The 26,679-nt window shown below is 39.8% G+C and overlaps 1 protein-coding gene across 2 annotated transcripts in view; it reads left to right on the forward strand.

Annotated features, from left to right (window-relative positions):
- Positions 1-19,544, forward strand: part of LOC117041261 (teneurin-2) — a 479,562-nt gene extending 460,018 nt beyond the window's left edge. For both annotated transcript variants that reach the window (XM_033139834.1, XM_033139833.1), the window contains exons 28-31: positions 10,049-10,345; positions 11,564-13,178; positions 15,800-15,930; positions 17,607-19,544. In XM_033139834.1, coding sequence (XP_032995725.1) covers positions 10,049-10,345; positions 11,564-13,178; positions 15,800-15,930; positions 17,607-18,368 — 2,805 coding nt within the window. In that variant the 3' untranslated portion in view covers positions 18,369-19,544. The remainder of the gene's footprint in view (positions 1-10,048; positions 10,346-11,563; positions 13,179-15,799; positions 15,931-17,606) is intronic.
- The last annotated feature ends 7,135 nt before the right edge of the window (positions 19,545-26,679 follow it).

The following is a 26,679-nucleotide window of genomic DNA, read 5'->3' on the forward strand; positions in this document are numbered from 1 at the left end:
CATGGCTGTTTTAAGTGGTATGATACTGATTTAAATGTATAGTGCAGATGGGTCCTCATTGAATAATAATCCAGTACAACATAAGAAGATCACAGTAGAAGAGCATTTAAAAAGCCAGATAAACTAAACATTCATAAAAGCCTACTTGAATAAATAAGCATTCCTGACACTAAAAAGATAACACAGATATTGTCAGGCAAGGCAGTAAGTTCCAAAGACAGGGCACTACAACAAAAAAGGGCCCTAGGCAATGTTATTCCCTATTCTGTTGTGACTGGGCTGTTGGTAAGATCTGCTGTATTTTTGGCAAGATAGAGAACCATATATGCTACTACGGCTGTGTATGCTTTCCACCAAACATTTCAGGGTGGGGGGCACAAAAAGGTTGAGTACTTCTGGGCTATTTCATTTGCAAAGCTCAGAATCTGAAATCCTGCAGAACACAGCCATGTTCGGCAGTTATCTTTTGAAACTTTTTGGTAGTCACATCATTCCATATTTACCATTGTAGATTCATATTCTCTCTCTCTCTCTCTCTCTCTCTCTCTCTCTCTCTCTCTCTCTCTCTCTCACAGACACACACACACACTATGTTTTATTTATTTTCATGGTACAGTTCTTTGATCAGGGAGTGAGGACAATGACTGTTCCACACCCACACACCACCACCCAACTTCCAATATTTGCAGAGGTTGTGTTATACTCTTTGTATGAAATCAACTCTGCGGTTTGAGGAGGCTCTCAAATAAAGGAGACCCTAAAATAAATGGATATAGTCCTGGCTCTGAGTAATAAAGCCTTAGTAGAAATACTTGCAGTAATTAGCAGAAGTTAAATGTACAAGTATTGGAGCTGAATTCTTGCCAGAATTAGATTTTTTATTTTATTTTTTGCACCATGTATATGCAAATCAAAACATAGCTTTATCTATCAACACCTCAGCATTTAATTGTCTTGTGTTAGTTCCTGTAACAGTAATCACATATCCATTTAGCTCTTTTAAATGAAAATCACTATGAGATTATAACAGGTTGAGTGGACTGAAAGTGCAATTTGAAAACAAGAGGGAAAGTGTTGAATGTATTTGCATCTCATTTATTTTAATTCAGCATTTTTTCAAACTGCATAGTGAATGGAATTAAAAAGCTGCACTAGAAAATAGTAAAGGAGCAGACAGGAGGCATAAAATACAACACTCAGGTCAGTCATGGGCAACACCTTGGTGAAGCTGGCCTCCAGATGGAGACAAATGGTGAAGGCTTGTGATTAATGGCGATGCCTCAATATGTCTGTGATTTGCAAATGTGATTTGACTGAAAATAGCAGCAGATTTTGAGAAAATCTGTGATGGCCTGGGAGTCAGACTCAGATGCTGAACCTGAGGGATCCCAGCCTGCACAGGATTCCCCGCCTCCAGAACCAGCTGAGCAAGGGCCAGGGCTTGAGCCTGAAGGATCCCCACCTGTGCTGGATCCCCAGGTGCAGGCATCAGCAGAGTCTGCTCTGGCTCCATTGCCTGCAGGTGCTCCACTCCCAGCCTCATCAGAGGAAGCTGAGGCGGCCCCTGGGTCCAGTAACCCACCAGCCTCTCCTGAGCTGCAGAGGCTCAGGACAGAGAGGCGAAGAGAGCTAAGTGCTTACAGAAGGAGTGCTCGCCTCCAGGCCCAGAGGAGAGGCGAGTCTCCAGAGGATCGGGGCCGCCCTAAGCATAGGGCCAGATAAAAGCCAGCCAGCCCCAGCCCAAGTTGCTTGAGCAACTTAGCTGCAAACGTATGCTTGACCTGCAACCTCGTGCCTGCACCTGCCTTGGACCTTAACCTGCTCCCTGCCTCGCTCCCCGCCGGACTGACCTCCTTTGGACCCCTAGACCCAGGACTGGACTTGGACCTTGCTTCACGGACAAACCCCTGGGGCCAGCACAAAATCTAGGCTTTAAAAGCCAGCAGTAACAGCACAACCCTATGCATATCTACTGACAAGTAAACCTTGTATCAGTAGAGCTTACTCCAAAGTAATTGTGCATAGGATTAGAGTGAAGGAAAGGATGTCTGCACATGTTCAAAAGCACTGTCTTCTTACTATTTCATATGCTCCTGGATGGAGCACTGGCTCAAAAAGCAAGCTCTATGTATAAATAAGCTCAGGGAAACTATGAGATGATCTATATTTTGGTCTTGTTTTCTCAAGCATCAGGAATGGAGAATACTTTACACAGAAGCAAGAGAACACATTTGATTGTGTTCTGTGTTTAAGGAGGGGTTGTTTTCCCCCTTTGCTTTGCTGGTGACAGTTTGGAGGAGTGCCCAGAGCATTACTAACGAGGTTGGAGGTGAACTTGAGAAAGTCAGGTAATGGTAGCACCTGGACAGAAACTTGTTAATTGGTTTCAGTTCCCAAATACATTTTTGATTTTTGAAAGTAGAGTTTTAACAGATTTTTTTAGCATCACATCCAGTTAGGGTTCTTGCATGCATTTACTTGGAAAGAACATAGAGTTAAGTTTGCAGAAATCTGCTGGAATGTGGCACTCAATAAGTTTCCACCAACGTGATTTGGCCCTCAATCTGTACATTTCCCCACCCATGCTACAGAGGAGGACTGAACTCCTGTTGGAAAGAGAAATATGGACAATGTGGATCTTGGTCTGATGCAGCTTTTCTTTCTTTCCTTCTGCCCATGACTGCCAACCGTGTGAAAAGGCACTGGCTATGATAGTGCCGCAAGAAAGACTCCTGGGAAAATGAAACATTCAGTGGCTTTCAAAGTGTAAAACTGGGGGGGGGGGGTTGAATCATGCTGAACCATTAGCACACCTATATAAAAGACCTATACTACGGTAAGCATGCTCTCTGAAGTGGCCCCTTTCTGCCTATGCTGCATAACATTCTACTTTTAATCAATCAGGTGAAAACCATGATTAAGCTTGCAGAATGAGAGGTGTGCTATAATTTTGTTGTGTAGACAAGTATTAGCACCTACTGACAAAATAAGTTATCAGCCAGAAATTGAATGCTAGTCTGTTTTATGTGAGTCCTCATGAAGACTCATCTCTTTTGCATACAACTTAATTTCAAGTGAGAAATGTTTGCTGGAAAAGTCAGTAAGCACTCGTAGGAATTGCCTCTTGTGCCTTACACAAGCATGGAAGAACAGGTGTGTGGGTAGGTGGCAGAAGAAAGGCAAAATAGTTTACTAGATAATTTAAAGTCATGATATTGGTAATAATGTTATTCTTGTTCCCAGAGAGAGTGGGAATGTGGGAATTAGTCATTTTGTTTGGGTTTCCATATAATTAATATGACACAGCAATTATACTCTGTGGTGCTTCTTACTCTGCCAGTAGAAAATGATGTTTCGGAGCAGGTGCTCTATGTGCCTGAGTAATGTTTATGAAGCTTGTTTGCTTGCACATAGACACATCCATACATATTCTATTATTAGAATGGTGCATCAGAGATTAGTCATTCTCATAATAATCATGTCGTTTCCCCCAACACTTCCAGATGGTGAACTGAAGTGGTGGTTGCCTAACCACAATGTCCCAGGGTATAGCTAAGTAGAACTTTGTGATCCAGACCACCTGGGTTCAAAATACTGGGCAACATTAAGCCATTCATTTGAGCACTTGCTTTTGGAAGCTAGTACTGTAACAAAACACTCTGTATCGGAATGATGGCATATAATAAATTCAATTCGGTTACACCTACTTCCCAGGGTCTGGTTGTAGGATGAGGGTGAGATTATAAAAGCAAGCAGGCAGTAAAAGTGTGAAATGTATTATGTTCACCATGTCTCCTAAATCAGCCATGTACTCTCTCTGCCTCAGAGAATGTGCAAAAAAGCCAGAGTCTGATTGTGGCACCTCAAAAAGGATACTGTAGAGATGGGAAAGGTTCAGAAAATGGCAACCAAAATTATCAAGGGCCTGGAGCAACTCCTGTAGAAAGAAAGGTCATATCTGAGGCTTTTAAGCTCAGAAAAGGCGAGTGAGGGGCAACAATATAAAGGTGTGTAAAACTGGACATGATGAGAAAATAGAATAGACTGGAGGAAGTTTCTCTCTTTCTCTCATAATAATAGAACTTGGAGTCATCCAATAGTATGCCTCTAAGTATTAGTTGCTAGGAATAACAAGTTGGGAGAGTGCTATTTTGAAGATGACTATTAGTGGGCACCCTCTTTCTCCTCCAAAGATTACACACAAACACACACACAAATGAGATGTAGGCAGATTTGGTTTCTTTATGGGGACCACTGAAATGCATCGTAAGAATTTGGACGTTGTTGCTTAAATGAAGATTCATTTCAAAATAAAAAGCTACTTGTTTTTTTGGAGACAGCCTACTTGGCAATATAAAAACCTTTTCTGGGAAATTCTGCATGAATAGTGATTTTTATGACTTATCCACTGAGGAAATGAAAACCATGGTAAAGAGAGACCTACTTCATTAAGTGGAAAAAATCAAAATGCAGAAAATGAATGATAATTAAAAATTATTTCCTTACAAATATGGAGTTGTATTAATTTTCAAATTGCTTTCTCTGTAACTGAATTCCTACAGAGTGGGTTGGGGTGGGAATTGAGCTCACCCTTGCTGTGAAAATAATTCAGAATAACTTTCATGTCCTCAAGAAAGGCTGGGGGTCTATTTCCATATTGTTTGATGTGCTGTTTAAATTTGGATAAGAGAAAATGTTGCTTAATCAAAGCTACTGTAAAATATAAGCTGAAGAACAGATTCTCAGGAACCGATGAATACTTCTTAAGTAGTCACTGCTGTCAAAAGATATCTAATTTAAAGACTTCTACTTTATTAATGGTGCATTCACAATTAAATTGCTTAAGAAGCTTTATTAGATTACAGGGTTGGCCTGGATTCTTTGGTCCGTCTCCAGTGAATGCAGTTATTTATCTTTCATATTACAGCATTCACTGTTTGCACATGCCACATTTAAGGTTACTACAATTCCCTGTTCTCACTTTTGAAAGACCCCAAACCACCAACTTCTTACATGTTGTGTGTTTATTGTGTGACCTTCAAAAATATGGATCACTTCTTCAAAGTGACAGCTGCCTATAATAGAGGAATACGGCATCCATTTGGCATAGTTACCATTGACTAAGACCCAATGCAAAGATTACAGCTGCAACATGGAAAGCTGCTGTAAATGTTTTGGTGTGTTGGGGGCTCTGCTTACCTTAAGGATCGTTCCAGTCACATCCAGAGGGTTCATGTGCTTCTGCCAACCATATGATCAGGACATGGCATCTCCCACCATGTTCCAGCACTTGTGGAATTTAAAAGTTCTGCTGTAAGGCTGGGGAAGGAATTACTTGTTTGGGTGTAAACAGGCAGAGTTGAGAGTTGATCTGTTGCCTCCTTTTATAAGGAATTAGTGAACTATTTGAGAACAGAATAAAGATGACATGATTCTAGTCTCCATCAAAACAATTTTTATCAGAGCAAGTAATTATTGTACATTGCAAGTATATTACCCTCATGTGGACATCCATTTATATGTACTGTGGGAATTCTTGGAGGAATATCAGCAAACAAAGGCTTAAAGCTTCTTCGTGCTAGCATGCACTGAAAAAAAGGAAGGAAGGAAGGGTCAAAGGGTGCTTTACACTGGAATGAGAATGTGGTGAATATATGACTAGGGCAGAAGGCAGTTTTCCAGGGGAAAATGGCAGGTTATTCAGTCTGCAATCTCCATCTTGGAAGCAAGTCTAAAAACTGGCATTTTTGCTGCAATATCCACCATAATTCTTGTACTTTTCTTACCATAACCCCCATCCTATTCCACCTTGCTTTGTCCACCATCTTGCCTAATGAAGAGCTCTGGAGATCTCAGAAATGTTGGTCCTGATATCATGAAAGAGGTAACATAAAGGTGTGTATTGGATTAGGTATTGGATCTCACAAATTGCTGCTTAGGATTCAAACAAATGGGAATAATTGGCTTAGCTGAGGCCCGTAACATTTGGTGCCAGGTCAGCTGACTACCTTAAATTTCTTGAAGCATGCAAAATCCACAGAATAAATATTTTGGTTGGTCCTAACAAAGTGTTGCTTAACTGTGGACTGTGAAAAACAAATAAGGGAATAGTTTACATTGTTCTTGTTAATCCAGGTTGCTTCTCAGAAAACAAAAAGATTTATTTTGAAAGAGAGCTGGGGCCATGTCTTTTGTTAAACAGATTACAGTATTTATTGGTAGCCAATGGCAGGGAAATAGATTTCTCTGGAATATTCTAAATGGGGAAGGTGTTACCCCCTTCTGTTATAGGAAAGGTGCAGGGTTTTTGTGTGTGGTTTTGGAACAAAGAAACACAGAATGAGATAGAGACAGAAGCAAGAGTCAGCAAGTTGAAGGCTATCAGTTTGCTGTGGAAGCATATTGGGTTGCAGATAACTTTCTCCAGGGTACTGATGCATACAGTGGATTAGCTGCCTGGTAGGGAAGCATTATCCTGTTTGTCCCACCTGTGCTCCACTTGGAAATTAATCAAACATTACTGAAATGCCAGAAGTCTCCAGTGATCTTTCCTCCAAAAGGAGAAAAGCTAAGCACTGCACTTGAAACTTCTCACTGCGTGGTGAGAAAACATTTTGAAGGAAATCAATAGAATCGTAGAATTGTAGAGTTGGAAGTGATCCCAAATATCATCTAGTCCACCCCCTTGCTAAGCTTTAAAATTCAGGCCTGCTGCTGTTCAGTCTAAAATGTTATTATCTTTTATTTGAAAACTCACATTTCTCCTTAAAGTAGAAAGTTGGTTTTCAGCAGCATTTCTGTGGCAAGTACAACCTGTCAATTGGTCCCAACATTCTGAATTCTTACCCATGTCTGCTCTCTCACCAGGGTGCATGGATATGGAGTGACCTAGTTGTCAGGAATTTCTTAAGAGAATATAGATGCATTTACTTCATCTGTGATTTCAAAATTTAAGTGTATGAAGGAATTGGTCTTTGATGTCCTTGGCTACTTGTATGGACCATTGCTTATCATAGGGGCACACATATATTTCCTGTCTGTTACATATCTCTCTTGTTTGGGGAGTGTATGGTTAATGCAGAACCTAGCAAATACTCAGAGGCTCAAATATCAAGATAATGTAAACTCCATAGCTGCTGAAGTTTAAAATCTTCAAATTTCCTTGACACAGTAACCTGAGGAGAGGAACTTGTGATTGACAGGAGAAATCTATATACATAGATAGTTGGGAGAGGGTAGCTGAAAGGGGAACTCTGCATGATAAAGGGTCTAAACCACTGAGCCTCTCAGGAGGTAGGCGGTTTGAATCCCTGGAACGGGGTGAGCTCCCATTGCTCGGTCCCAGCTCCTGCCAACCTAGCAGTTCAAAAGCACCCTAAAAAGTGCAAGTAGATAAATAGGTACCACTCCAGCGGTAAGTTAAATGGCATTTCCGTGCGCTGCTCTGGTTTTGGTGTTCCATTGCACCAGAAGTGGCTTAGCCATGCTGACCACATGACCCAGAAAAACTGTCTGCAGACAAAACGCCAGCTCCCTTGTCCTGTAAAGCAAGATGAGCACCGCAACCTCAGAGTCATTCGAGACTGGACTTAACTGTGAGGGGTCCTTTACCTTTAGTTTAAGGCAGTAAGTAAGTTTAAGGGGGGCAGGTCATTATGCTAGTCCACACTAGTTCCACTCATTGCCCTATTTGCATTTGCATTTACACACACAGAGCATGTTTTTGCTGCAGGAATGTCAGCAGAAGCATTTCAGATTCCACACTGACTTTTTTTCTGTCTGTGTATAGAATCTTACCCATATTAGTGTGAGAAGCACTAGCTCAGGCTAATGAATGTTGACTGTGTTGCAGGCTGATTCCAAGTTTCCTAGCTTGTTATTAAGCAACACAGCAGCATCTTTCTGGCTGTGAGTCAGCTCATCAGCATGCATGTTCAGCAGGGACAGGAATGCCCATGGCCTTATACTACACTTGTGCAGATGCGATAGTCCACTCTTTTTTTCAATCTGTTATTGTCTTTCCTGGGGCAGCAGTCAAATGTAATTTATAGCTTAGACGATACTTGTGCTACAGAGCACCTTGCTGAGCAAGGCAATGAGAATCTCTCTTAGTAGCTCTCCATCTGACTGACTGGGGCCTATATTAAAAGCATGATAAATGTAAAGTAACAGATGTCAGTGGGGAAAGTGGTTGGAATTTGAGAGGTGAAAAGGGGAAATGCTACTATTAGATGTGTCATCCTATAGTATGTCTCATATTCAATCCCAAACACATTTTCCCTGACCATCTTTTCATATACTCTTATACCAGATTTCAGGCATGTCAGATCTACTTTTTCTTCTAGAACCCCCAATATCTGTCAGGACCAGGTGCAGAAGACACAGAATTAAAGCTCAGGGTGCCTCTGAGCACATTCTGCCCCTATGAATTTGTTTTCAGTACCAGAACCCAAACTAAGCTCAGTCTTTGCATAAAAAAGTCCACTTCTGGTTGGTTTCTTCACTTTAGTACGGTAATCTAAATTTGGTGGGGAAAGCCTTTTTGTTGTTGCTGCTGTTGTCGTTGTTGCTGTTGTTGTTAAACAGCTGAGTGTAAATTTACTGCAAATCATCCAGAGTCCTCCCTTCTGACCACCCCTATCCTATACTATCTAGAATCCCATATCATTTATGAACATCACAATACTGTAATTATTAGTCCATGACCTATATAGATAGCACTCTTAAATGTAAAAAATGCTTATAACACTTAGGGCTCATGCTAATATTTTTAGATCTGCTTGCCTGAAAGTATGCTCCTGCTGTGAGCTTGGCTATCCTATATAGCCTTGCAAAAGGTTCATCCTCTGAAGTTCAGTTCTGGTTAAATTTTTGCGCTGCTTTTTCTAGCCAGGTAAAGGGCGGTGGGGGAGAAATCATTGCTGGATAAGAAATATATGTAGTCTTTTTCCTGCTCACTTTCCCCTGATGCTTCTGGGCATCATTTTTTAATATTTCTGATACTACTGAATAGTGTCTTGTGAGAGTATTCCGACAGGGGTTAACTAGTGTGCCGAGTTTGAGTGGGGAGAAGTTGTGAGGATGCAGTCTACTTGGGTCTTCATTCAGGAGGGGAGTGATCTTCTAAATCAGGGGTCAGCAAACTTTTTCAGCAGGGGGCCAGTCCACTGTCCCTCAGACCTTGTGGGGGGCCAGACTATATTTTGAAAAGAAAAAAAAAGAACGAATTCCTATTCCCCACAAATAACCCAGAGAGGCATTTTACAGTAAATAAAAGCACGCATTCTACTAATGTAAAAACACGCTGATTCCCGGACCGTCCGCGGGCCGGATTTAGAAGGTGATTGGGCCAGATCCATAGAGAAGAATCCCAAGCCATGTTCTAAATAGAGAAGAATCCCAAGCAAGTTAACAGGGATGAAGTATTAAGCTGTAACACTGCAACAACTTGGTTAAGGAACTGAAGTGAAATAAGCTAATTTATCATCTAGTCTAGAAACCTGTAACATCTAACTAGAGAGTAATAATTCAAAACAACCAACTGGAGTTTGAAAACACTGTGTGTTAACTACCTTGTTTAGAAGCCTTAACATCCACTAGATTTAGTATAATTATTAATAAGTTAACTGTTTACTGAAAGAACTTTATTTCCTGACACCTTTTGTTCTACCAACGTAGTTCTGTATAGTAAATCTTTCTTATTTGTTCAACTTCTGCCTGAGTCTCCAATATCAAAGTTTTGCCTCACACAAAAACTGTAAGATAACCTGTTTGGTTATAGGGTCAATGGAGGGGGGGTCCGCTATTCCAGACCACTGTATTGAACTGTTGCAAGTAACTAGTTTGAGAAGAAGATCAACATCCGGTCACAAAAAGATGCAATTGTTTTATTGTGATGTAAAACATTTAGAGCTAAAAATTCTAAGTAAATCTGTTTGGAAATTTACTAGTGAACTTACTGAATGCTCCTCCTACATGGTTCTTATACTGAATTTCTAAATGACAAATTACTTACTGAGGTAAACAAAATTATATTTTGTTTAAATAGGTCCATGGAAGGAACTTGCTGTCCATTGATTATGATAGAAACATTCGTACAGAGAAAATATATGATGATCACCGAAAGTTTACACTGCGTATTATTTATGATCAGTTGGGACGCCCTTTTCTCTGGCTACCCAGCAGTGGGCTTGCTGCTGTGAATGTATCCTATTTCTCCAATGGGCGGCTGGCTGGACTTCAGCGTGGTGCCATGAGTGAAAGGACAGATATTGATAAACAAGGCAGGATTATTTCCCGCATGTTTGCTGATGGAAAAGTATGGAGTTACACATACCTGGAAAAAGTAGGTAACTTTTGCCATGAGCAACAGCATTACATACATGGAATACCATCTATTGTGGGAAATATATAAACATAGACAGGCACATAATATATTGCAAACATTGATGTACAAATAGTTAGAAGTGTGTGCCAAAGAGAGAGTCATAAGCATTTACTCAGAAGTATTCCTCCTTGTGTCCATTGGGGCTTACTCCTTGGTAAGTGTGTTTAGGATTGTAACATATATTAATTAGTAGAAATTCTTTGATAACCTTTTGGCATTTTGGTGCTGCCATAAAGCAGGAAAGACTACTACATATTCATGCACCTTTGTTGTGAAAGGTCTTCTAAATGTCAGTTTCTGGTAAGAAAACAGTAAGCTTAATATCACTGACTAAACCAGGTGGAATAGCAGCACATAGTTTATCTCTTAACCTCCTCTAGGAAGATTACCGGTAGTTGTTTATGGCATGTTTACCTTTCTAGGTGAGCTTTTTAAAATTATGCATTAATTTTAAAAGAAACTAAAACTATTGGGTAGTATTCAACTAAGTTTTAGACAGAACATACCCCTTGAAATTAATGGACATAACTAAATTTGGTCCATGAATTTCAGTGGGTCTAGAGACTGAATAAAACCACCACCATTTGTTAATTTATTGGGGAGGAATTCAACATCACACTAAGACAATTGTTACATCAAGGCAAGCATTTCAGCTTGCCAGACAGAACAATCTGCCCTCCTTCCTATGTATGCTGTTTCAGGATTTACATGGCGCACACACACACCTGAGCCAATTTTGGGTTGGAGGAGGGGACAAAGCCCTATTGCGGATACCCTTGTGTAGGGCTTCCACAGATGGGACTCATTAGTTGACTCCCACCCTTATTATATCTTCAGTAACAATGTCAAGATCCAGAAAGGAGGCAACCTTTTTAAAAAATGCATTTCCCCCTCTTTAAATATAGTGCATGTAATGAATAGAATTTGACAAAATGCAGTTTAGGTTATCAGTTTTAGTTTATATCTGACAATTGCTTTTTTTAACTAGCTACTTGGCATATGTATTAAAAATATATTAATGGCAGTGGGTGGAACTGTCACATACATAGAAGTAATTTTCAATGTTTCTTTAAACTTATTAATGTTTTCAGGATTGGAATTCTAAAACCTTATTTGGTATGTTCTTGACCATACAACATATAATTCATATTCTTTATGTTTTTTTTTTTTTGATAGTCTATGGTACTACTACTTCAGAGTCAGCGGCAGTACATCTTTGAATATGATTCTTCAGACCGGCTGCATGCTGTCACTATGCCAAGCATTGCTCGTCACAGTATGTCCACTCACACATCTATCGGCTATATTCGCAATATTTATAACCCTCCAGAGAGTAATGCCTCCATAATTTTTGATTACAGCGATGATGGAAGGATTTTGAAAACATCTTTTTTAGGAACTGGTCGGCAGGTTTTCTACAAATACGGGAAATTATCCAAGTTGTCGGAAATAGTGTATGACAGTACAGCAGTGACTTTTGGATATGACGAAACAACTGGAGTTCTCAAAATGGTAAACCTACAGAGTGGAGGCTTTTCTTGTACCATCCGCTATCGTAAAATTGGCCCTCTGGTTGACAAACAGATTTACAGATTCTCTGAGGAGGGTATGGTCAATGCGAGGTTTGATTATACCTATCATGATAATAGTTTTAGAATTGCTAGCATCAAGCCTATAATAAGTGAGATACCTCTTCCAGTTGACCTTTATCGTTACGATGAAATCTCAGGCAAAGTAGAACACTTCGGCAAATTTGGGGTAATCTATTATGATATAAATCAAATAATCACTACAGCTGTAATGACACTGAGCAAACACTTTGATACACATGGACGCATTAAAGAAGTTCAGTATGAAATGTTCCGATCGCTCATGTATTGGATGACAGTGCAATACGACAGCATGGGGAGGGTAACTAAGAGAGAATTGAAGCTTGGGCCTTATGCCAACACAACTAAATACACCTATGATTATGATGGAGATGGGCAACTCCAAAGTGTGGCAGTCAATGATAGACCAAACTGGCGTTATAGTTATGATCTAAATGGCAATTTGCATCTGTTGAATCCCGGAAACAGTGTACGATTGATGCCACTGCGCTATGATCTAAGAGATAGGATTACACGCCTAGGTGACATGCAGTATAAAATCGATGATGATGGCTTTCTGTGTCAAAGAGGCTCTGACATATTTGAGTACAATTCCAAAGGGCTCTTAACAAGAGCTTACAATAAGGCTAATGGATGGAGTATTCAGTACCGTTATGATGGAGTAGGAAGACGGGCTTCTTACAAGACTAACTTGGGACATCACCTTCAGTACTTTTATGCTGATCTTCACAACCCAACCAGAATAACACATGTGTATAATCATTCAAATTCAGAAATTACCTCTCTCTACTATGATCTGCAAGGTCATCTGTTTGCAATGGAAAGCAGCAGTGGAGAAGAATACTATGTTGCCTCAGATAACACAGGTACACCTCTGGCAGTGTTCAGTATCAATGGCCTCATGATCAAGCAACTACAGTACACGGCATATGGGGAAATCTACTATGATTCTAATCCTGACTTCCAGATAGTAATTGGATTTCATGGAGGATTGTATGATCCCTTAACAAAACTGGTCCATTTTACTCAAAGGGATTATGATGTTTTGGCTGGACGTTGGACCTCTCCTGACTATACAATGTGGAAAAATATTGGTAAGGAACCTGCCCCATTCAACTTGTATATGTTCAAGAGCAACAACCCTCTCAGCAATGAACTGGATTTAAAGAACTATGTGACAGGTGAGAAATAATTTGTGGTTTAGGAATCTATGGAAGTTAGATTTGTGGAACATGTATAGGATAGATTTTGTATTTGGGCAAATAATTTAGTATCAAATAAGACTTCAGAATCCTTCTGCTTGGGAAAAAATGGAAGTCTATTTTCAGTTTAAAACTTTGGGAGTTAGCAGTACAGAGAAAGGGTCTCATGGCTTCAACTCCATGTTTTTCAAATTGGGATGCAGTCCTTCATTCAGTTCTGTGGCCTTAAGGTACTTTGAAATTAGCTGATATCACCCCACATGATAACAAATCAGCATATTTTTAGTTGTTAAGTACCATGACCTTGATCCCCAAAGTTTCTAAGCTGACAGGGAGAACAAACAGAACCACTGAAGTTCATGCATTTGAAGTAAGCTTGCCAATTTAAAATGCTGAATGCCGTACAAGAGCTTCATGTTCATCTCTTTGTAAGACACTGTGCTAATGACAGTTTGCAAGCAGACCTCACCTTGATTTACAGATGCAGTGCCACTGCTTCCTTCATTGTACAGATGGGAACACTGCAGTCATGCAGCCATTTAATTCAGTGAGTTTTTAGCCATTGCCTTGAGAAAAGTCGCATGCAAAGGTCCATTAAATAAACTAGTGCTAGAACTGAGAACTAAAGCCACATTCCTAACAACAAATATAGTATCTGGCTCATAATGTCCTGGAAGTGAAAATGATGCCCTCATCCTAAAAATATTGAGGATCAAGCGCAGTAGGAGTTACAGTTTAAAGCCCAACTGGTGGGGGGGGGGCAGGCATAAACCTTGCAATTTAAAATAATTCTTCCTCCTGTAAGTGCTGAGAGCTATTGAGAAACATTTGGAGATAGTAAATATAAACTGCATGCCTAGGGCTTGGGTGGAAGTTGTAACTTCTACTCCACTGGTACTAATTTGCCTCTTAGTAGAATCACACAGTGCTGAACTAGATGCTAAATATTTCTTAAAAGAAAGGCAATTAAGAGCTATTCAAGAGAAAATCTTTCAGAATAGAACATGGAGTGTACCATAATTAAAGTCACAGCCTTTTTTGTGACTAAGAACCCCCTCCCCATAAATGCAGCTACTGTACTATAATTTCAGGGAAGGTTAAAACTTCAAGGAACAGTAAATTATATTTCAAGAAGGTGGAAGTATATATGATTAGGTTATTCAGGATTTCATTGGACATGTATTGTTTCTTAAAAGTCACCTTGGCATTTGAGGTAACTCTACATTGTGATATTCTCTTATAAAGGCTGCAGAAAGGGGGGAAGGGAGAGGACTGATTAGTGGCCTGAAAGTGTTATGTTAACTCCCAGCTCTAAGTGGAGCAACAGTGGAAAAGGGGGCATGTTGAGTGTAAAAATGGTTGGAAGGGGAAGAGTTAAGAGTTACTATCCGCTGTTCTGTGTTTAAAGTTAGAGGCTCCTGAGGCTGCTTTTTATTTTATTTTTAGAAAACTATGGGCCTATTGCCATGTAACATCTGTTAGGGCTTCTGTGAACTTGGCTCATTTTCACACTAGTTGAACTATCAATATTTGCTTGAAGCTGCAACAATAATTATTCACACATACAGAGAAGGAATAGGTTATACTGTCATGTTGTACATTTATTAAACCCCTGGTGAAGTAGCTGCTCAACATTGCTTTCTAAATTGACAATCCCTTCAGCTTTCCATAAACAACTGCTCTGCACACATTTAGTAGTCAAAGATAAGTGCAGACATACTTTAGCTGAGGCCATAATTTTGTCTAGGATTAAATGATTTGCTGAAAACATGGACTTTGAGAAACAGGCAGTGGGTGACATCCAACAATCCCCTGGTATACTTCCACTCATATACCGGGACTCATTTGTACTTTGCAGCCCTCATGCTCCCAACATCTGCTCCGAAGCTTCCCCAACCATCTTTTGGGGGGATTACATGGAGGGGCTGCAGGTGTGGAGGGGAATCTGTTTATCTGATGGTGGATAGACACTGTTGTATTCTGACATTACCCTCCCATCATAGTGAAACTATCTGAGGTAAAATATTGGTCACAGTACTTGAGAACATTTTGTGGAATAATCATTTCAATGTGTAACCACACAATTAGATATTATAAAGTACTTGGTATGCTCAGAAGTTCTTTTAAAATTTATTGGTAGTGGTAGTAGAAGAACTGAGAGCATTTACCGTATGTGCTACCTTTTCTCATAGAGAGCTCAAGGCGGTATAGTTCCCCACCCAACCCCATTTTATCTTCACAAAACCCTGTAGTGTATGTTAGGCTGAGAAATAGTGACTGGCACAAGATGACTTAACTTTATAGCTAAGTGGATCTTGGTCTCCCAGGTCTTAGTCCAGCACTCTAATCACTACAGCACACTGGCTCTTAGGATTCTTGTTGGTTAAATACCGGTAGCCATAATTTAGAAGAGGGCAAATGTCACAACACCTGTCCTTTACACTTGCTGGGGAATTTTTGTTATCCAAATGTAAAAGTAAAAAAGAAAGAAAGAAGTAGGGTAGAAATCTTGAAACTCTTGCCCTGCCTTATAATTAGGAGTTCAGGTTCACTGCTACAGATGTCTTCAAGTCTCACACATATTTACTTTTAATTTTCAGATGTGAAAAGCTGGTTAGTGATGTTTGGCTTTCAGCTCAGCAACATTATACCTGGTTTCCCAAGAGCAAAAATGTATTTTGTTCCACCTCCTTATGAGCTGTCAGTGTCTCAGGCATGTGAAAAGGGACAGGTAAGCAAAAGCTCTTTCTCGCCACATAGTAAATTTACCTTGGTTCACGTTGCATTTAGCATTATTTTGCAAGTTAACAATAGCAAGCATACTTGAGAAAGTAAAGTAAAACTGATGAAACTGAAGAAAACTGAATCAGCTGGATTTCACACTCTGCACATTTGTTTGCTGTCAACACAGATTATTACCATCATTGCAGCATGCAGACCTTTCTGGATTTACCTTTGAAATTCTGCTTGATTAACATGGATTAAAAAAACCCATAATAATTTATCATATGTTCATTTTGTAATATCATACACCCTTTCTGCTCACCTTTTATATAAGCATTAAAAACTGATATGTTGTTAAGTGTCACGCATAAAGTCAAGATGCATGCTTGAATCAAAATAATGCCAAAATCCTTAGTATTTTATTTGGTAGAATTTTGGATTTGTGGGCAACTTGCAATTTTTGCTTCTCGGTTTACTTAAACATAATGTAAGAGGGATCATCTATCAAAAATTACCTCAAATTATTTGCTAAAATTTAGCTGCAAACATTAGTTGAACTATTTATTGATACAAATCCAAAAATAATCTCAGATGCATTTTTGGGGGGGATTAAAATAGTAAAATTATATTTTGGATTTTAAAAGTTTGTATAATTTTGGGCTAATTCATTCTCATGAATATAGCCAAAAACATTTTAATTTAATTTATTTTTTTGCCTTTGTTAATGTCAGAATTGGATGTGGTATCTCTCCTCTGCAAAATACTTCAGATACCACATTGTAAAATATGTTCACAGATGCATAAGATTTTGCATGGTTACTACTAGCTTGAATCTCATTTGATAACTTTAAAAAATGGGTTTGACAAATTTATAAAGGATTAGGCTACCAATGGCTTCCAGCCATGGTGGCCATGTGCTACCACCAGGTAAGTCTCTGCAGGGTTGATGTTAACACCTGGCAACCTTGGACAGCTGCCAAGGCCCACTGCCTACTCTGGGCTCCCTTTAACTTTTTTTTCTGGCGTGGCAGTCTGGGCATCTGTAGCCAGCTAGACCTAGTAATACTTTTAATTTCCCTCAATTCCCTTATAGATCTTGGTGAGCAGGATCTCAATCTTAGGACTTCAGCATGTTTGCATGGGTACTGTAAGACCTTCAAATAGTGTGGCCCCAAACTGCTTGGGGCTTTAAAGGTCAACACCAGCACTTTAAATTGAGCCCAGAACTGAACAGGAAGTAAATGCAGTTAATATAGTAGTGATGTTATATGTTCTTAATGCCTGGCTCCCTACGAGTGTTAGAGCAGTTGCTTTCTGTGCCAGGTAAAGTTTCAAAAGAATATTTAAAGGCTGTCCCATGCAGAACACATTACAAAGTACTGCACAGCATCTCTGTGCACTTGCATAAATCGTTAGGTTTAGGTATAACTTGATTAGTATCATAGTAAAATGATCTGCTACAGAAATTATTCATGTGAATTGGGCTTTCAATGAGAATTATAGCACAGGTGGCTTCCTAGATGCTATTGGACCTCAACTCCCATCAGTTCTGAACAGCATGGACAATGGGTGATGTAGTCCAGCTGCATCTGGAATCCACAGATTCACTATCCCTGAATTAAATAATCCCTTACTGTTTGTGCTTCAACAATAATGTAACTTTCCCCCCTCCTTTTTTTCTAGTTAATTACTGGAGTCCAGCAGACGACAGAGAGGCACAACCAAGCTTTCATGGCCCTTGAGGGACAAGTCATATCTAAAAGATTACATGCGAATATAAGAGAGAAAGCAGGTCACTGGTTTGCAACCACCACTCCTATTATTGGCAAGGGGATCATGTTTGCCGTGAAGGAAGGCAGAGTAACCACAGGGGTTTCAAGTGTCACAACGGAAGACAGTCGAAAGATCGCCTCAGTGCTTAACAATGCTTACTACTTGGAAAAGATGCACTATAGCATTGAGGGGAAGGACACCCATTATTTTGTCAAGATTGGCTCATCTGATGGCGACCTTGTTACCCTGGCAATGACCAGTGGGCGTAAGGTGCTGGACAGTGGAGTAAACGTTACGGTGTCCCAGCCAACCCTCCTAATCAATGGAAGGACTCGAAGGTTTACAAATATTGAATTCCAGTACTCCACCTTGCTCCTTAACATACGCTATGGCCTGACCCCTGACACACTGGATGAAGAGAAGGCAAGAGTGCTGGACCAAGCTCGGCAGCGAGCCTTGGGGTCAGCCTGGGCCAAAGAACAGCAGAAGGCACGGGATGGCAAAGAGGGTAGCCGCCTGTGGACTGAAGGAGAGAAGCAGCAGCTTTTGAGCACAGGGAGGGTTCAAGGTTATGAAGGATACTATGTGCTCCCAGTAGAGCAGTACCCAGAGCTGGCAGACAGTAACAGCAACATCCAGTTCTTAAGACAGAATGAAATGGGAAAGAGGTAACAAATTAACCTGCTGTCATCCTTGTCTGGATGAACCAGTAGTTACAGCTGTTATCTCCTCTCCTAAGGAGATGAAGACCAACGGGGGCACTTGGCTGAGCTACTTTGGGATAGTAAGTGGCAAGAAGGCTCACATTTTTTGAGTTCAATGCTGCTATCCAAGTGATTAAAAACCACATCCTGAAGTGGACTAAAGCCAGACTGAAAACTTTAAACCGTGCAGATTCAAAAGTACCCCATAAATATTACCCACTTGTTCTGGGTCTAAAGAAAACATAAATCAAAACAGAAAAAAATATTTAAAGAGAAGGCCTCATCTTATATTACCTCACTCCATTCACACGTGAGCAAACTTTCAAGATATTCAAGAGGGCCACCCACCTCCACTAGACCAGCTGATGGGGAAAGATTCTTCAGGCTGCTTGTTTGATAAACATTCAAGAGGTTTTTTCATTTAAAAGCAAAATACAGGTGCATTTAATACATGACTTCTGGGGTGATTTGTGTGTAGCAACTGGAAGAAATGAGAACAGGAGCAACAGAGCACTGGAAATAGCAAAAGAAGTATATTAAGGAATATAAACCTGCACTTGCACTCCAACCCTGCTTTTGTCTGGCCTAAAGTTAATTTATTCAAAGAGGGCAGAGTGTAAAGTTCAATTCAAAATGGTGGCTATAAATCACTACTGATAAGTTTCATACTCTGTATGTCTTTGAAGATTCCATTGTGGACAGTATAACACAGTTACAGGGTGTAGTCTGTTTAGATTCAGTAGTTTGTTGGTATCAGTTCTAGTAGAGCTGTGGGCATTGTGTTAACACTATTGCAAATGGGCACCAATTCAGATCACCCTGTACATACATCAGCCAGAAGGCACAATCACTGTTTCAGATTTTAAAAAAAGAAAAAATTATTAGTGTGTTTGTTTGGTCGAGAAACTGAGACAATCACATTATGGTCACCGAGGGCGGGGGGGAGAAATTAAAAAATATATAAAAACAAGTCTAATAAGAACTTTGGTACAGAACTTTTTTGTAATATACATGTATGAATTGTTCATTGAGTTTTTATATTAATTTTAATTTGCTGCTAAGCAAAGAATAGAGACAGGCAAAGATAATTTATGGCAAAGTGTTTAAATTGTTTATACATAAATAAAGTCTCTAAAAGCCCTGTGAATGTAATGTCTTCTGTTTTAGAGATGTCCTGAGAAAAATAAATAGAATAATAGTCAGCAGTGGGGAAATACTACATTATGTTTCTTTCAGATGTAATGCTTTAAGACTCATATGAGGAGGTAAAGATAGCTTGACAGCTATACATATATTAACGGCCTCCTTTCCAGATAAGGCCTTTTGGAGAATCGCCCTTTCCACTGTTCTAGTACATGGTTGCCTACTTCATTGACTTTGTATGATAAGACTCAGTAGAAAGAAACTCCTGTTATAGACAAGGTTGATGATTTAATTGACCCACCATAATAGTTTCTTGCTTGACAAATCTTGCACATTACTTTTTGATAATGTGACAAAATGCATAAGCAAATGTGTGATTTATATATATTTGTGTTCTGGGCCTGCCTGGAGCTCCCTAAAGACTGTGCATTTCATGACTCACAGGTTTGTTGCACTACATTGCACAAAGCAGCCCATGGTAATATGCAGCATGTGCAAACTTAGCAATGTCTTCCTCTTTCTTAGATGTTCCTTTTCCTCCCCCACCCTACACATTCAGTGCAGTGACTATGGAGTGCAGAAGGAGCTGGGTTTTAAATCCAGGAACTGTTCAATTGGCCTTCTACACTGTGGCTGTAATGTAAGAAAATATGGTTGCCTGGTTAGAACAATAAACCCAGAAAAGTAGTCTGCAATATAGTAGTGTATGAGGAATTGTATTTTACACTACAATATAAACTATCATAGCTTTCCAAACAAATCCTGGGATTGGTGAATGACTCGTGAATTGTCTAGTACCCCACATAGTTCCCAGGGCTACCATGAGAGATTGCTATTAAATTACTTTAAGCAAGTGTTTAGAAATGCCCATTATTTTTTACTTGGAGTGTCATGTATTAAAATAAAATATGAGAACCAGCCCTCTCATAAGGCAGAGTGAGGCAGCAGCCTCAAGTGGCAGATGCTGGGAAGCAGTAGCCAGATGTTCAAGGACAGAAAAGTAAGTACTATGCAGCTTGCCTGTAGGCTGCTCTCTATAGGTGTTATAGAGCAGGTATGTCAACAACTTTGACCTGAACCTCTCCCCGAAAGGGGTAGATCACTGCCAGTTTTTGTTTTTTTAATGTGAATAGATCACAGTCTCTTGGGAGTTGGATGTCTCTGTCATAGAGAATGCTGTCCCATGATCAATGTTGAAGTGTAATTCAGCTGTCAGTATCAGTTAGCTTCTGCACATGAAATGGGGGGGTCACCATCTTCTCCTTCACCTCAGGCAGCAGAATATATTCAGCTAACCCTAGAAAATACAGCATAACATAGCTAACCAAATCCAAAATTCTGTTTTATCAGTAGTTTATGCCCATGTGGGATTTCAAAACAGACACGCCCAAATAGTAATTATCCCTTGCATTTCCAGGAGTTCAATCAAACCAGCCTCATAGTTGCTGCAAACATGGTGTTTTCCCAGGATATCAGGGCATCTGTCACAGCATCTAGGCGTTGACCCAATGGTTGTAGTTCATTTCTGAAAGCAGCAGTACAAACAATGGGAGAAGACCACTGTGAAGCTGTCTCAAGCAATTAGTAGCATCCACTTAGCAGCAGATAAAACAAGAGCTGCTAACACTTTCTACCTCACACAGAATATGGGCAGCCAATCTCTTTGTCAAACAGTGGGGAGCTAGTGTTGCAATCCAGTGAAGAAAATACAATGAGGGAAAGTATAGTCACCCTCCACCTTCCCAGACTGCTTGTGTGCTGCACTGAACAGAATTCTCTAAAAGATTGTGTTGTGTTGTGTCAGCTTCAGCTGACACAGCCTGTAGCTTGCACAGGTGAGCTAAATGGTTGGCAGCTGCTTGGAATGTTGGCCTTAAGCCAATACTCGTTCCAGCACAGGTGCAAAGAGATCCCACCCAGGCAGCAATCACACCACAGTTTTCTGTGGCAAGTTGTTGAGGACACTTTAAGGTATTAGAGAAAAAGAAAGGCACCATTGTTCTGCTTATTGTTTTCCTGCCTTAAATTGATATGTACTCCGGAAAGGTATGTGTTGTTTCCTTCTGTCTCGTATTTGCCTTTTTACAGTCTGTTCATCATGCAGTTTGAATTACGGTAGTTGGAGTGGATGTAGCAAGAGACAATCGAAGAACCTATGTGAAGCAGAAAGCAGGAGGTATATTGGCCCTAACAGGAAGTTGAAATAAGAATGATTGTTTTAGTAATTCTTGTACACCTACAGAGTCTGTCACTCAACAATCTGTTTAACTCCTTTGTGCAGATATTTTATCAGCAGGGCCTATGAGGCCTACCATTAAGTAATGTTCAGACAGCAGTGTCACTGAATGTAAGTAGTCCAGTAATTTAAAAGGATTTTTCTGTATTCCGGTTCTGTTTCCTTGCTAGGAGCTGTACGATTCCTCAAGAACCAAGTAACTACCCTCCCAAACAGCTTTCACTTGGCAAGAACTAAAAGCCTATGGAGCATAGCATCACACAGGGTGAATTTGTTTTTCACTGAGATGTAGTGAACATTTTTCTTTAAAGATTTTCTACCTTACCTTTTAACCGTTTTTACCCCCAAGGTAAAATTTAAAATAATATGTAATCTTTCTTATCTGACATGCATATTTTAGAAGTGAAACCAAGCACAGAAGAATGTAGGCAAAAATAAAGTTTACAAACAGCAAAAAGAAACCCATTCAAATTGGATGCTAGTAAACACCTTCTCATAAGGAACCTTGTTCTAGCAAAGTAGGTGCCTGGTGGATGGATATGGATAAGTCCTTGTCAATAATCGGAGCGCATGAGGACAATATTGAATGATTTGTTGGATGCAGCACTTAAGAAAAGAAGGAATCAACTTTCCCTCGATAGCTAATAGGCTTCATGCTTGTATGCTACTGAAATTGAAGGAATACATGTATATAAGCTACTGAGTGTCCATGAGGGCAATAGTTGCAGTGAAACATAAGCATTGCACATAACTGGTTAACAGATCTCTATAACTAAAACAGCCATGTGAATTAGGTTGTTACTACAAATCCCAGCCCAAAATCCATTTAAGATACCAGATGACATTTTGTTGAGCTTCTAGTTCCCATAACTCAACCATCAACTCTGGCCTTTGTCTTTCTGACTATCAGAGTTGAGAAAGGGTGACCACTCCAATTTTCTATCCGGCACAAAGCCACTTCCTTTGTTACCATAACAACCCATACTTAGGTTATTGCCTTCCTAGGATGCTAGCCTGGCTAGTCCAGGTATTTAAATCCTTGCTTAGATTTTAACACTTACTGGATCCAGGATTTAGAAGGGTCTCAGCACACAGCTGAATCCTCTCCCAACACACTCATAACATGTTTTATCTTCTGTTTCATGCTTAAGATTGAACTAGCACCCTTTCTGCCTGTCTAGTCACACTATACTATATAAAACCTGAGCCTGCTGTAGAGGGGTTCAAAGCATTACACTCAAAGCAAGTTCTGTCTTTCTCATGGGTGCAGCATTGGATCTAAAACTGCCAACCCCCCTGGTGAGGTAACCCCTGCTTTTTCCATGTTATGAATGCAGCATTGCCCACTCCAGTTCTGCCCCTCCCTCCTGCAATTCTGCCTTTTGTCTCCTGCTAACTATCTCTAGCCCAGGATGGGACTCCACCCCTCTGCATCTGGCAGAGAGTCTTTGCTTTGTTGAAGGCTTCCTTGATGAGTCACCAACCTGTCTTTGTTTGCTTAAGGACTCAGTCATTCAGGGTGGCCTGGACAGAGGAATACAGATTTCGCTTGTATTTTACCATGCTATTAAACCCAATGTTTGGTATTCAGAAATTTGAAAGGGAATCCAGGCACCCCACAAATCCTTAACAATATGTTTACTGTAGTGATTTGTTTTATAGTAATATTGTCTGTAAAAACATATCAAAGATGCTTGGAAACAGAAAAGAAGTTACCAAAATACAAGCTCATTGATTCTGGGTAAATACAAGAAACTCAGGTAATTCCAGGTAAAATACCTAGTCACTTGGTGGATGAATGCTCCTTACAATAAAATTCTTAATGTGTTGTTGGCTAACTTATTAGTTGCCCTTTAAGATCTATTATGCACTATCCTTAATTCTAAACTGGGATATAGATGGATTTCTAATTATAGTAGACACCAACATGTTATTGTCATTAATAGGTCGTTTAAGCTGGAATAGACATAAAATCCCAAGTTAGGGGCCATTCTGCCAAAATGCCATGACAGAATAACTATATATAAGTAAAGGCAAGCCTATGATCAGGGTTTATAATAACAACAATAATAATTAAGATTCAGCACTAAAATTGCTAGCTAGAGGATGGCGTCCTCCAACACACCTTTGGGCAATAGGCTAACTTGGGAGGTGCAGGGCAGGCCATGTGGTGCACACATCTCTGTTCTCCAACACTGTCCCATCACTTCTTGCCCTCAGCAGCTATTCCTCTGGGCAACTGCCTCAGTTTTCCTAATGGTAGGGAACCTGTTAATTTCATCCATTGTTCCATTGTCACAATCAGAGGGACTTCAGCAGAAAGGAGCGGGGAGAAGTTCAGAACACAATCTTACCTTCCTAACTTCTTTATTGGAGACTGCCGGCACATGTATACTTTTTGTACAATAATTCTTTTGATATTCAGCTTTGTTTCCAAAAAATAATTTAGTTATCTGATCTATGTTACTGGGTGACTAATTCAGATTTTCCTTTTATATAATCAAGGATAAGCAGGAGGGGGGAGGTAAATTTGTATTGTGAACTGTTTTCGATCCCTAAATGATTGCATGCCAAACAAGCTTTGTTGCTGATCTCTGTCATTCCTATAGTCAAATGTTACCGGTAAATGTTGGTATCCCTTTTTCTTTTGGTGGTGTACCATTACTATGAAACCACATGGTGGCAGTCTTGTCAAAGATTCCAAAGAGCTTTCCCTGTTTGAGAGATGATGGTGATGATTCTTTTTCACACAGTCCTAAAGCTGTGTTCATTGTGATACCAAGTTCTGCACTAAGCATAATAATGAGACTGGGCTTGTAAAACTTTTTTTTCCACATCAACTTTTGAATTAAATCTCTTAAATCTATTTTTTCAACATTCACAAAACCTCTAGCCTAGTAGTAGATGGAACAGGTTTTGTATTCTATTCAGGGTTTGAAATTGGACATTCAAGAAACACACTGTTGGCTAATCACCAGCAACCTGGTTTCTCAATTTTGGAGATAAACGAAATACCTCCCACAGCCTAAGTGAACTTGTACAATTTCTTCAAACCATGTATTTGATCAATTTAGATTTCAAAAAATTAATATTTATTGTTGCATTTAGTGGTCCAGCGCTGGAAATAAGCTCACTGCAATGTTCAGCTTGCCGTAGGTCACAAGATGAACTTATTGTAAAGGTGAAGTTTTTAACTAAGCACTTGCTGGTTCATGATTTAGTCTCTTAACTACTACAGTACTATGCTGCCTTTCAAGAATATGAAACTGTCAAATAGAAGAACTACTTCAAGATAGACGCCTTCACCCCGGTATGGCTCCCCTTTATCACACACACACAGCCCAACAAGACAATGACAAAAATCCACCAACAGCATACAAATCAATATGTCTAACCTGATCCAAAACACCCACCCACCCCACACACACGAAAACAAAGACCACCACAGCCAACCACAAATGAACAACCACACCCGAAGCCAACCCCAACCTCTCTCACCACCAAAGGAACACAAATGAACAACAGAGAACCTGCACAAGCAATGCTGACATCAAACCCTACATATATTAAGCAAAATAGAAACATTGTCACCGAACCTCACCCCACCCCACCCCACCCCGTCCACCTCTTCTCCCCCTTTTCTCCCTAATGTCTCAACAAATGAAACTGATTTGTAAAAATGTTACATGGGGGAGAGGAATACGAGGGAGAGACATTACACATACTTTTGTAAATCATGAAAATCTTTAATAAAAATATTTTTTTTTAAAAAAAGATATATAAGATAATTGCCACACACATATGGGGCAGAGCTTCATTGTTCATTGAAAACAGTAGCCTGAACCTTTCATTTCAGAGGCTCTCTGTTGCAAATTAATAGCAAAGATGACAGGGAAACTCTCAAGCCATAAGCCATCCCTGTTATAGCCCCTCCATCACCAAGTGTTGTTGGTTACTGAAATTTAGTGGAGAAGGGGCTTAAGCAATAAAAAAATCACATGCAAAAGTAATAGCATTTGCATAAAGTGTTTCCCCTTAAACTGGTACATGTAATGTAAACATACACTAGGCAGAATTCTCATTCACATTAAAGAAACCTGATTTGCTTTTATTTTATTCAACCAATAATCACACAGGCATAAATAGTGGAAGAGAAACACTTGCCTCCAAAACAATACTAAGGTGTTGCTAGTATTTGCTAGTTTCATTTGGGGGGGGGGGGAATGTAGTTTGGTAGGTGGATGTTTACCAACATATTTGAATATTGATTGTGTAAACATGTATAAATTAATCAAAAGTATGTGAAGGCAAGCCAGACATTGTCTCTGGACCCATCTGCACTAAACACATGTGGAAGTCGTTTAATATTTTTTTAAAATATGTATTTGTTAAGTTAACAAAAATGTGACAATGTCCTAAGAAGGATTATAACCTTTTTCTCACAAGCTACCTTTTAAAGAAGGCTGCTTCACGCATTACATACCCTTTAAATGGTAAACAAATGCAGGCAGCAAACATGCCATTTCAGCAAGGCATAAAGCTTGGAAGTGACCGATTCAGAATCTGGCTACTTCCTCCAGGTGCATCTACACGTTTGCTAATATGTGATGACTGAAGTAGGTTCTTGTTGATATCCTCTGTTCAAGGGTCATTGCAAATGCAGTCTTGTGAAGATCCTTAGAATTATCCTACTTCATTTTATTACACTTTTCCAAGATCTTCAGATAAGGAATTACCCTTCACACCTTGGTCATATTCAGCAGATGCAGGAGCTCCTATACCTTTTATTCCTTTGCACATGGGAAACTTTTTGCAGAAGTAGCTTTTCCTGCTGCTTTAGCACCACCACCATGTTATACCAAGCCCCACACTTACATTCCCTCTGCTTTTTCCAGCCATG

Source organism: Lacerta agilis, chromosome 2 (genome assembly GCF_009819535.1).
Source record: "Lacerta agilis isolate rLacAgi1 chromosome 2, rLacAgi1.pri, whole genome shotgun sequence".
NCBI classification, from domain to species: domain Eukaryota; kingdom Metazoa; phylum Chordata; class Lepidosauria; order Squamata; family Lacertidae; genus Lacerta; species Lacerta agilis.